The 11,946-nt window shown below is 42.5% G+C and overlaps 1 protein-coding gene across 1 annotated transcript; it reads left to right on the top strand.

The window, feature by feature from the left end:
* Nucleotides 1-3,755: 3,755 nt before the first annotated feature.
* On the top strand, nt 3,756-7,994 carry LOC109897589 (proline-rich protein 29). Its single transcript, XM_020492102.2, has 6 exons — nt 3,756-4,624; nt 5,074-5,164; nt 5,996-6,117; nt 6,841-7,001; nt 7,119-7,189; nt 7,696-7,994. Exons 1-6 carry the CDS (start codon nt 4,544-4,546, stop codon nt 7,725-7,727), a joined length of 558 nt encoding a protein of 185 aa, XP_020347691.1. The 5' UTR covers nt 3,756-4,543; the 3' UTR covers nt 7,728-7,994.
* Nucleotides 7,995-11,946: the final 3,952 nt, after the last annotated feature.

The following is an 11,946-nucleotide window of genomic DNA, read 5'->3' on the forward strand; positions in this document are numbered from 1 at the left end:
TAAACATATCCAGGTGTTAGAATGGCCAAGTCAAAGTCCAGACCTGAATCCAATCGAGAATCTGTGGAAAGAACTGAAAACTGCTGTTCACAAATGCTCTCCATCCAACCTCACTGAGCTCGAGCTGTTTTGCAAGGAGGAATGAGAAACATTTCAGTCTCTCGATGTGCAAAACTGATAGAGACATACCCCAAGCGACTTACAGCTGTAATCGCAGCAAAAGGTGGAGCTACAAAGTATTAACTTAAGGGGGCTGAATAATTTTGCACGCCCAATTTTTCTGTTTTTGATTTGTTAAAAAAGTTTGAAATATCCAATAAATGTCGTTCCACTTCATGATTGTGTCCCACTTGTTGTTGATTCTTCACAAAAAAATACAGTTTTATATCTTTATGTTTGAAGCCTGAAATGTGGCAAAAGGTCGCAAAGTTCAAGGGGGCCGAATACTTTCGCAAGGCACTGTAAACAGACAATGAAAGCTCTTACAATATTTGATGATGACATTTCTCTAAAACAGGCTATAGGCTACATGTGCACCACCAAGTCGGAACAGTAGGCTAAGTTATGAGGGGGAAAGGGACCAAAATATTGGGGTGAGGCACATGGGCTTCTAACAGCTTACTACACAACATACACATACCAATACCAATGGTTCGTCAAGTAACTAGGATATATCAGTCAGCTAACCATTTACAGTAACAGCAGTTCATTAATAAGTCAACACACACTAAATCTTATGCAGAAAGTGATCTTACCCTATCTTGGCACTGTGGCATGTTATGAGCAGCTATGAATCAATTAATGAATAGACTAATAGATTCATAAATGGCGTTAGAAGGGTGACTTCCTACTTTGAAAGGACAGGAAGTGTTGGCTGTGCACTTGACCAGGTATTCCACATTTAACCCCACCCACATTTTAACATTGAAATACCAAGTCATTTTTTGGGTTTTATATTTTATAAAAACAAAAACACGAACAAGCAATATGTTTATGCTCCCCCACTATTCCTTTGCTTGGAAAACAAAGGATCAAAATGTACACAGACCTTAATCTTACCTCAGGAATCTTGATTTCATGTCATCTATGGTGTAGGCAAATTACCTTGACCATTTCACAACATAGACACAAATGTTCTGTCAATCCTCAAGATCAACATTAATTCCTGCACTTTGGCTGTATTGAAATTGAGTGCAGTATCACACAATCTCTTTATCACTTGATGTCATTCAGACTAAAACGTTAACCTGGTCTCAGAGCATTTTGTAATATTCTGTATGTTAATCTGAGGACACTCCATTTAGTATATGTTACTAATTACAATTCGTACTATATGTTATTAATTTGCAAAATGTACAATATGTTATGAATTTGTCCATGATGAGCTTTGAACTTGAAACCTTTGGGTTGCTAGATGTTTGCGTTATACGCACACCCATCAACCCCAACGTAACCATACGAAACGTAACATACACTACATGAACTAATCGTTGAAACATCTCATTCCAAAATAATAGGCATTAATATGGAGTTGGTCCACCCTTTTCCTGCGTTAACAGCCTCCACTCTTCTGGGAAGGCTTTCCACTAGATGTTGGAACATTGCTGTGGGGACTTGCTTCCATCCAGCCACAAGAGCATTAGTGAGGTCGGGCACTGATGTTGGACGATTAGGCCTGGCCTGCAGTCTGAGTTCTAATTCATCCTAAAGGTGTTTGATGGGGTTGAGGTCAGGGCTCTGTGCAGGCCTGTCAAGTTCTTTCAAACCGATCTCAACAAACCATTTCTGAATGGACCTTGCCTTGTGCACGGGGTCATTGTCATGCTGAAACAAGTAAGGGCCTTCCTCAAACTGTTGCCACAAATTCGGAAGCACAGAATCGTCTAGAATGTCATTGAATGCTGTAGCGTTAAGATTTCCCTTCACTATAACTAAGGGGCCTAGCCCAAACCATGACAAACAGCCCCAGACCATTATTCCTCCTCCACCAAACGTTAAAGTTGGCACTATGTATTGGGGAAGGTAGCGTTCACCTGGCATCCGCCAAACCCTGATTTGTCTGTTGGACTGACAGATGGTGGAGCGTGATTCATCACTCCAGAGAACGTGTTTCCACTGCTCCAGAGCCCAATGGCGGTGAGCTTTACACTGCTTCATCCAACGTTTGTTATTGCGCCAAATTGATCTTAGGCTTGTGTTGCGGCTGCTCGGCTACGGAAACCCATTTCATGAAGCTCCCGATGAACAGTTCTTGTGCTGACGTTGCTCCAGAGGAAGTTTGGAACTTGGTAGTGAGTGTTGCACACAAGGACAGACGATTTTTACGCGCTACCTGCTTCAGCACTCGCCGGTCCCGTTCTGTGAGCTTGTGTGGCCTAGCACTTAGCGGCTGAGCCGTTGTTACGCCTTTACGTTTCCACTTCACAATAACAGGACTTATCGTTAACAGCACTTACAGCACTTGCAGTTACATTTGCATCGATTGTATACACTAGTCAGCAACGGGTTTGACTGAAATAGCAGAATCCACTAATTTGAAGGGATGTCCACATACTTTTGGCCATGTAGTGTATCATGCTAATTTGAGTGTCCCGGATTTACATTCACTATGTTTTGTCTAGTCTATGAGACCAGGCTGTAAAAGCACATCAAACAACTATTATGCATAATTATTAAAGAACCTCACTAAATGACAGTATCTATTTTAGTTTTATTAATCATATTAAAGCTACTATTTCTGTTTGAAGCATTAGATTTTGCAATCACATGCATTATTTTGAACATGTGTGCCCATAAAAACTGTTTTCACACCATGAGATAGGGAGATACAAAATGTTAAGCGGTTACAGTGCACTTCTGAGACCTCCTTTTAAAAAGAAGAGTCCGACAGCAATATCAATACGATTTTTGCCAAATCTGTAAAGACTCCAAGCATGAGAAAGGGTTTCAACTCATTCATTATATTGAATGTATCTATGTTCCCCCTTTATATCTTAATGGGGAAAAAAAACATATTATTATTATTAATGACTTTGTAACAGCTCCAAACAGAGAGAGAAATGCTAACTGGTTCCCCAGTTTATAGAAAGACCCATCAGCAGTTTCCTCTGTCAGTCGTTGACAGTCACTCAATTAGCCCATGTCAGCTAACATTTTATAGATTGCTAGGTACGTTTCTAGCCATGTAAACCTTGTAGTAATCATGGCCAAATCTCAAGGTAAATGCCCAGCAGTCAATTTAGGAAGTAAACTAAAATCACAATTCAATAATACACCATTTTTAAATGTTTTGACAACTTCTCAATAAACTGAAAAGTAGAAGCTATTTATTTCAAAATTGTTTTCGATTTTTAAAATTCAAATCACTTCCTGAATTGACTGCCTTCAATTCGAATTGAGCCCAATCCTGGTGTCCAGGGGCCCTGACCTCCAGGGGGCCCCGTTGATTATATTAGTCACTCTCACTCAGAATTATAGGAATTCGCTTTCAAACGGAAACATTTTATCTCCATCCCATGACAAAATGTGTAGAACTGCAAGAAATGTCTCTATGCCCCATGGCACATTATTTTGGAATTGCAGAACATTCACTTTAAAGCTGCGATTTTTTTACTATCCTCTTCCAAGAGGGGGGGCACTCATATCTTTTGTCCCCGACGTGGTGGAGACAAATAAATCTCACTTAGGGCCCCAAAAATGCTAGAAACGGCCCTGGTGAAAGGGCTTTTTAAAAATAGAGGCGATCATTCCGAGATGGCGCACACATTGATTAATTACACCGTTTGAAATGCTGCGGTGGGGGCGGATGGGATCCGCGTGGGAGACAGTGACAGCATATAGGAGAAGGAAAGAAGAGAGAAACACTGAGGAGGAGAACGGAGATAGCGAGAGTCAGAGCGAAAAACTCGTCAAATGAAAGCTGTAATTAGTGGTCTATGAAGTGAAAGAGAGCTGGCCCAGGCTTATCCCAGGTGTCCGTAACTTAGCCCACTCAATTTAGAGTGAGAGACCTACGTAGCGGCGGCCCACCTGTTCCCTGCCCCTCCCGTCAACATTGCATGCGACCATATGGATTTGCCAAGCTTATTGTCTAGGGGCGGGAAATCTCAATTATAGGCTACTTTTGTGAATTCACTCACTTCGCTACATGGAAGAAGGCTACCTTTGTGCCACAGCTGTCAAAATCAATTCAAGTGTGACCACCTCATTTGCTCTTTTAGAAACGTTTAGAACTCGATTATATCATACTGTACTGTACATACCGGCCTAAATGCTAAGAAAATAGATGTGATAGAGAGAGTGACTAATTAGTCCTAGTTTAAATATCCCATAGCAGCATAATCATTACAGTAAGTGACGCACCAGCCTGCCTATGTGTGCGCAACAACCTGCGCATATTTCTCGCACTTGTTGTTTGCGCTTTGAAACCTTGGCAACCCAACTGGTGAGTGTATACTCCAAGCCTGGGTTGGATCAAAACAAGGTTTATCTTCAGTCACTGTTTTACAGCTCAATTTTTTTTTTAACCGACATATGAAACTCAATGGCTGGGACAAATGATAATGACCCACAGTTTCAGCAGTGGAACCAGGACGCACAGAATGTGCAGATATTTCAACAGCCTGTAAGTGTGGCCAACAGGGATTTTTTCAATAGCAAAAAAATACAGTTGACCTGTTTACTTGGCATATCATAGAGACTGTAATTCTATGTGATATTTAACACCCACGCTCATTTAAAGAGAAAGTTGGCTCTCTATATGCCATTGACTTCATTTGCAGCATCATTAAGGGAGGCATCTTTAGATTCCAACAGCTGTGATATGAGTTTTGTTGTAATAGCTTGATGAGTCATATCTTCTTGATGCATATCTCCAGCTCACTACCTTGTAGTTTTAATTGGATGTTTTATCACGCATTGCTACTGTTAACTATGTTGAGAGAGTGGGCTGATATTGCCTGCCTCTTAACAGTAGTTCATCCATGGCAGTATTAGATATGGGAGATAGATATTCTCCCTGGCTATATGCCTCCAGTCAGCGAGCCTCATTAAAGTCTCATGTCTCCATCCCAGGCTTCCCAGCAGCCCACAACCATCCTCCAGCAGCTCCCTGCTGCTGTGTCATCTCCCACTCCCTCCATCCGGCCAGGACACGTTAAGCAGGGTGCGTATGGCAGGCTGTCAAGATAACTTTTCAGACAGAGCCCACGTCTCTCAGCTTGCCTGACATGGGTTTCTGCCTCCAACACATGCCTGCAATATTATACAGTGTATTTTCTCACCTCACTCGTTCTCTCTGTGTGTGTGTGTCTGTGAAACTGTGAATGTCACTTCAGGTGCCAGCTGGACCTAAGGGCCAGAGCTCAACCATCTATAATGGCGGTCAAGGCTCTTTATGGCACTCCTTCTCCCCCTCTAGCCTCATTGTCTGTCTGTTAGTCGCTCAGGCCAGGGCAGTGATTGTCTGTCTGTTGGTCGCTCAGGCCAGGGCAGTGAGTGTCTGTCTGTTGGTCGCTCAGGCCAGGGCAGTGATTGTTTGCTCTGACTGACATCCTTCTGGCTGACCTTTCTGCTCTTCTTACTTTCAACCCACTTATATTGAGGTTCATTTCAGTAGTGGCATTCTTTCTGATATTATTCAATGAGTAGTTTGGATTCCTCTCATTTTGACAGAGTTGTATAATATAGTGTCGTTTTGCTAAATGTTGCATCAGGCTGTCGCCAGAGTACCCTGACAAGCAGCCAGGGGGAAAAATATGTATTTTCATATTACTGGAAGGATATCAGGCAGAAATTGAGGAAGGGAGAGGATAGAACATTCAGGATGTCAGATTTGATTTAGAACTCGTGATTGGACACCATGCGGGTTGAAACAGGTTGATTGTCACTTAAAGGATAAAGGACAGCACAACAGGCATATATAAGTTAGCTTCCGTGTGTGTGTGTGTGTGTGTGTTTGTGTGTGTGTGTAATGTTGCTCTCTGCTATTCTCCAGACCTGGTAGAGCTGATGATGATCCAAAATGCTCAGATGCACCAGGTCATCATGAACAACATGACCATGTCAGCCCTCAGCTCATTTGGCCATTCCCAGCTCCACCCTCCGTCTACCTCTGAGGTACAGTCATTTGGCTATTCCCGGCCCCACTCTCCACCACTGAGGTACATTTACTGTTCGTCACATGTGCCAACTTATCATCCAGCCTGTCCGTGTGCAGCACGCTTATCTTACATTATTCATCTGAAAACATGTGTTTCAGTAGGTAGAGACATACCTAACCTGATATGACAATCTGGAAAAGAAAACAGACCGAGGTCAGATTGGCTCCTCACATTAGCTAATGCACCTAAAAGTTATTTTTGGAGTCTGTTTTGGGTCACACTGTTCCTTGTCAGTTTAGTGGTTGTGTTGAGGCTCCATAAGCAGTTGGTCATCCAACCCATTGAAGGGGAGAGTGAGGATGTGCCCCAAATGTCACCCTATTCCCTATATAGTGCACTATTAAAAAAAAATATATTAATACAGAATAGGGTGCCATTTGACACATGTTGTGTCTGAATAGGCTGTTTTTATCCTCCCTTCCAGGCCAGCTGGCCCCCAGTGTTTTGTTTTTTACAGCTCCTGAGTGGCGCATCTCAGTGCTAGAGGTGTCACTACAGACCCTGGTTTGATCCCGGGCTGTATCACAACCGACCGTGATCGGGAGTCCCATAGGGCAGCACACAATTGGCTCAGTATCGTCTGGGGTTAGGGGAGGGTTTGGCAGGGCTAGGACGTCATTGTAAATAATAATTTGTTCTTGACTGACTTGCCTAGTTAAATAAAGGTTAAATACTGCAGGAGGAGGATCCAGAGGTGTACCACTACCATTACCAGCCTACCCCAGCCTACCTGCCCTACCCAACCTGGTTGCCTCCACCCCTGCCTCACCATAGCCTGGTCTACCGCAACACCCCTGAACCCCTAGAGCTAGCACCCTCACCACACAGAGACACCACCAGGTGATTCATAACACAACCCCATTCATAACACCTACCGTACCCACACTTACATAGACTGATGTTGTGACACAATGTGGGCCAGCGATAACAATGATACGCATGTGTGATGTCATCCAGGAGGGCGGTCCCACCTCCTCCCCCACCCAGTGCTACCAGGACCGTGGGGGCTGACGTCCCTCCAGCAACAGGTACACAACTGGAACACTGTACATCTCTGCTATATGTCTGTAGAACACATATCGCGGCACTAGCATGAACACATGGGTGTCCATAGCAGAACAGCAGATAAAACATTGGGAGGGAGTTACCATAGAAATAGAATGACTCAATAATCTGTGGTACTGTACATACAGAACATTGAGATGGGGAAGTTTCAAAGGCCTTATTGGGAACGTAAGGGGCTGTGTAACGGTGTTCTAACATGTAGGATCTAACCATATATATCTTATTAAATTACTACTACTACTAATTCCTAATTCTATGGATCTAACATCCCAATTAGCACCCTCTGTTAGATGATGTGAGAGCTCTGTGATGCTGGCTGGTGGAGGATCATAATGATGCTGATGAGGGCGCTGACAGTGCTGCTGATTGCGATACTGTGGGTTATAACGAGGCTGATTATACTAAACACTTGTGAGGAATGTGTTCATCAGATGCATTCCATGTCTCTCTTTGTCTCGCGAATGTGTAGATTACTATGATGCTGCGGAGAGAAGACAGTGACAAGAAGAGCAGAAATCTACAGCATCCCATTCATCGTTAGCCTTGTTTTTACAAGATGGAATCATTCTAAACGTGTCACAGTAAACAGAACTACATTTCAGAGGCAATGCAGTTTTGTTCTTCATAATGGTTATTCAAAATATCATGTTTCTGTATCTTGCAGAAATTGTATAATGCTCACCATAGTTCTGTTTTTTTTTTCTCCATGTTTTAATGTGTCTTTTTAGATTTGTTATTTCAAGTAAAGAAAAGGCCAAGATCATCATTGTTCAGCGTTGTTCAATGTTTTTAAGCTCACTTCCAGACTTGTACTGTAGCTCAGTTGGTAGAGCATGGCACTTCTAACACTAGAGTTGTGGGTTTGAATCCCGACACCAACCATACATAAAATGTATGACCATACACTTTGGATATATGCCTGCTAAATTACATATATTATAGTCGTTTTGGCCTTGTTTTTACATGCATTACACAAAATACCCAGCAGGGTGCAGCATCATCTATGTAATGACAAAGTCAGAGGGCGCATTTCTATGATTGTGAGTTAGTTTTTAGCAGGTTGACATTTATTGTCACGAATCTTGATCTGGAGGCAGCTCTGCAGAGAGGTCACAAGCTAACACAGACAGAAAGTCATAAAATCAGTTTTTAAACCTAACATTAACCACACTGCTAACCCTAATGCCTAGCCTTAAATTAAGACCAGAAAGCAAATTTTTGTATTCATACATGTTTGCGATTTGGACAATTCTGAATTTGCAACTGGCCCATCTTGCGGAAATTGCTCAGTTTTGCCTACAGGGCAAGATTCATGACAATAAATGTCAAGCTGCTTGTTTATATTAATGTCTATCAGCATGTCACTTGTTATTTCAGTGAGTTTCTGGCAAGTTCATATATACACTACATGACCAAAAGTATGTGGACATCTGTATGTGGACATCTGATCTTAGGCTTGTCTGCAGCTGCTCGGCCATGGAAACCAATTTCATGAAGCTCTCAACGAACAGTTCTTGTACTGACGTTGCTTCCAGAGGCAGTTTGGATCTCAGCAGTGAGTGTTGCAACTGAGGACAGACGATCTCTACGTGCTACACGCTTCAGCACTCAATGGTCCCTTTCTGTGAGCTTGTGTAGCCTACCACTTTGCGGCTGAGCTGTGGTTGCTCCTAGATATTTCCACTTCACAATAACAGCACTTACAATTGACCAGGACAGCTCCAGCAGGGCTGACATTTGCGTATTGACTTGTTGGAAAGTTGGCATTCTACTGCCAACAGGTGTGGCTGAAATAGCAGAATTCACTAATTTGAAGGGGTGTCCACATACACTAAATATACAGAAGTATGTCAAAAATATGCATATTTTATTGCATATCTAAGCATATTCCTTGAGCTGTCTGTTTCCTCCAGAAGAGTTGTTATTTTTTTTAAAGAAACTAAATATGGTTCTCTGCATCTCTGCTAAAATCTGGCTAAAAGATTGAAAGGAATGTGAATTATTCAGTACATTTTGTTATTGCTTGCTTTTCTAAAGTTGACCAATCTTACCAGCAGGCATGCCAGCTAAGATTGATAGCCTGACTTGACTTCTTGGTAGCTAGTTAAGAGGATGGGAGATTAGGAACCTATCTGGGCTAAAGCAAACTTCATAAAGTTCCTAGGTGGCTAGTATTATTACAGAGAGACAACAAAATGAACAACAATTATATATTTTTCAAACAGGACAAATCTGAGGGGGCCACTGTGCCCCCTATGAGCATGACGCCTTTGAGCGTGCATGCATACGTGTGTGTGTGTGTGCAGTGGGTGCGTACAGGGATGTATTAGTGAGTAGCAGTGGCGTGTATTCTTGGATGCCAAGGGAAGCCAGGCTTCCCAAAACAAAATTAACAAGATACAAAATAATTTGTTATTTTCTTTTATCTTTCATCTCTCTGTGTTTCATAAATGTCCTTCAATTCACAAGAGGCTGAATGTATCTCACCGGAGGAAGCATCCGAGTGAAAGAAACAGCGGCCCTCTGTCTCAGTACGTGTAGCCCATCTATCTGATGCTGTCTGGTCAAAAAGAGTATGACATGATTGTCGCTCGTAGCATTGAATGCAAGGAAAGCTAGCAAGCATTTGGCCTCCCTTGAAATTGAAAAATAATAATAATAATAGCCAATCAGCGTAGAGCAACAGAGACAACGTTGACAGCACTAGCAAACATTTGTAAACCGTTGTAGGAGGAATCATGGACCAAGAACAGGAATTTTGGAACAGGTAGACAGAAAGGTGAGTTTCTGAGGAGGAATGGAGGTGGAGTAAGTGGACGAAGACGTTGAAGAGTATGAGGAAAGGAGAGGTTGGATTTGAATCTGAGGAAGATGGCGATAAACATGGAGATGGGGTGTCGAAGAAGATTGGTGTCAAACAGAGTGACCCTTGTGCCAGACTTGAGTTCTGGAGATAAAATGGAAGTGAATGAGGGCAAGTTAAGTGAGGTGGAAGGTGTGGTGAAGACCTCGGAACCTGAGCCTGGCATCAATGAATAAAGAAGAATCTGGTCCAGTAGGAGTGACATTTTTGGAGAAAGTGGACCCTTGCCTTTTGGCGGATCCATTTGTGGTTACAGGGTGGGTGAGAAAGGAATTGGGTGCAATTGAATCAGTGAAGGTAACCTGTAGTGGACTTGTGATATTTGTTTGTGTTTCTTCTGACCAGAGGGAGCAGGCGCTCTGAGTCATGCAACTTGGGTCAAGATCAGTGCTGGGGATGGAAAATGTCTGGTGTGAGAGAGGCAGGTTGAAGTAGCCAGAGTCAGAGCAGTGGAGGAGGTGTAGTATGCTGTGGCAGTGAAGAAAGTAGAGGAGGATGGGTCAAGGGTCAGGGATCCTGAGATCCCAGTGAGTAGTAGATTTGTGCCAGCTTAGAGGGATAGACCAACGAGTGATATATGCTTCAGTAAGGCTGGCTTCTTAGCGTTCTGTCATCAGAAGAGTTACAGGGTGTGTTGAGTGGGGGTGTCCCATCCTCTCAGGCTATTGGCATGGTGCAGGAGCAGACGGGGTCAAAGTAGTGGGTGCAGGTGGCAGCTGCAGAGAAGTACCTGGGTGTATGAGATTTTACTGCAGATATAAGATGTTCTGAGGTATTTAATGTGTATGAAATAGTGGGGTATACAGTTGAAGTCGGAAGTTTACATACACCGTAGCCAAATATATTTCAACTCAGTTTTTCACAATTCCTGACATTTAATCCTAGTAAAAATTGTTGGAAAAATAACGTGTCATACACAAGGTAGATGTCCTAACTGACTTGCCAAAACTATAGTTTGTTAACAAGAAATGTGTGCATTGGTTGAAAAAACTGTTTTAATGACTCCAACCTAATTGTATGTGAACTTCCGACTTCAACTATAGGTGTAGGGTTGGTTGGTGGTGCAATTTTTTAAATACTTTTTCGGTTTTATTTTACTATCACAAATGGAACGTGATTGACACTACCACACAGTAGGTGGCAGCAAGCACAAACAAAATGTGCAACTGCCATGATACCAAAGAAGAAGATGGTCCTGGCTCACCCCCCAAAAAAGTGTCAAGGGAAGCCAGTTTGGATTTGGCTTCACATCAGTCACATCACATCAGAAACCAAACGTCATTGACAGAAAAAACAACAATAATTGTTGCATCTCACTTTGTCATTGTCCTCCGGTGGTTATCTAGCTAGCTAGCTAAAATTGTCCTTTCCTAAATTAGCCATGGATGAAGATAGGGATTATGGACTGTAGTTTTACTTAATTCTCTGTACTTGCCAATGATTATAAGGGTGATTCTGATCCAACCATAGATTCATACATTGTTCCCCTGGCCTGGGAGAATGGAAGTTCAACATGTAGCTAGATGTAAACTCAGCAAAAAAAAGAAACGTCCCTTTTTCAGGACCCTGTCTTTCAAAGATAATTTGTAAATATCCAAATAACTTCACAGATCTTCTTCATTATAAAGGTTTTAACACTGTTTCCCATGCTTGTTCAATGAACCATAAACAATTAATGAACATGTACCTGTGGAACGTCATTAAGACAGGCAATTAAGGTCACAGTTATGAAAAGTTAGGACACTAGAGAGGCCTTTCTACTGACTCTGACAAATACCAAAAGAAAGATGCCCAGGGTCCCTGCTCACCAGCGTGGACGTGCCTTAGGCATGCTGCAAGGAGGCATGAGGACTGCAG

Source organism: Oncorhynchus kisutch, linkage group LG10, assembly GCF_002021735.2.
Source record: "Oncorhynchus kisutch isolate 150728-3 linkage group LG10, Okis_V2, whole genome shotgun sequence".
In the NCBI taxonomy this organism is placed as follows: Eukaryota; Metazoa; Chordata; class Actinopteri; order Salmoniformes; family Salmonidae; genus Oncorhynchus; species Oncorhynchus kisutch.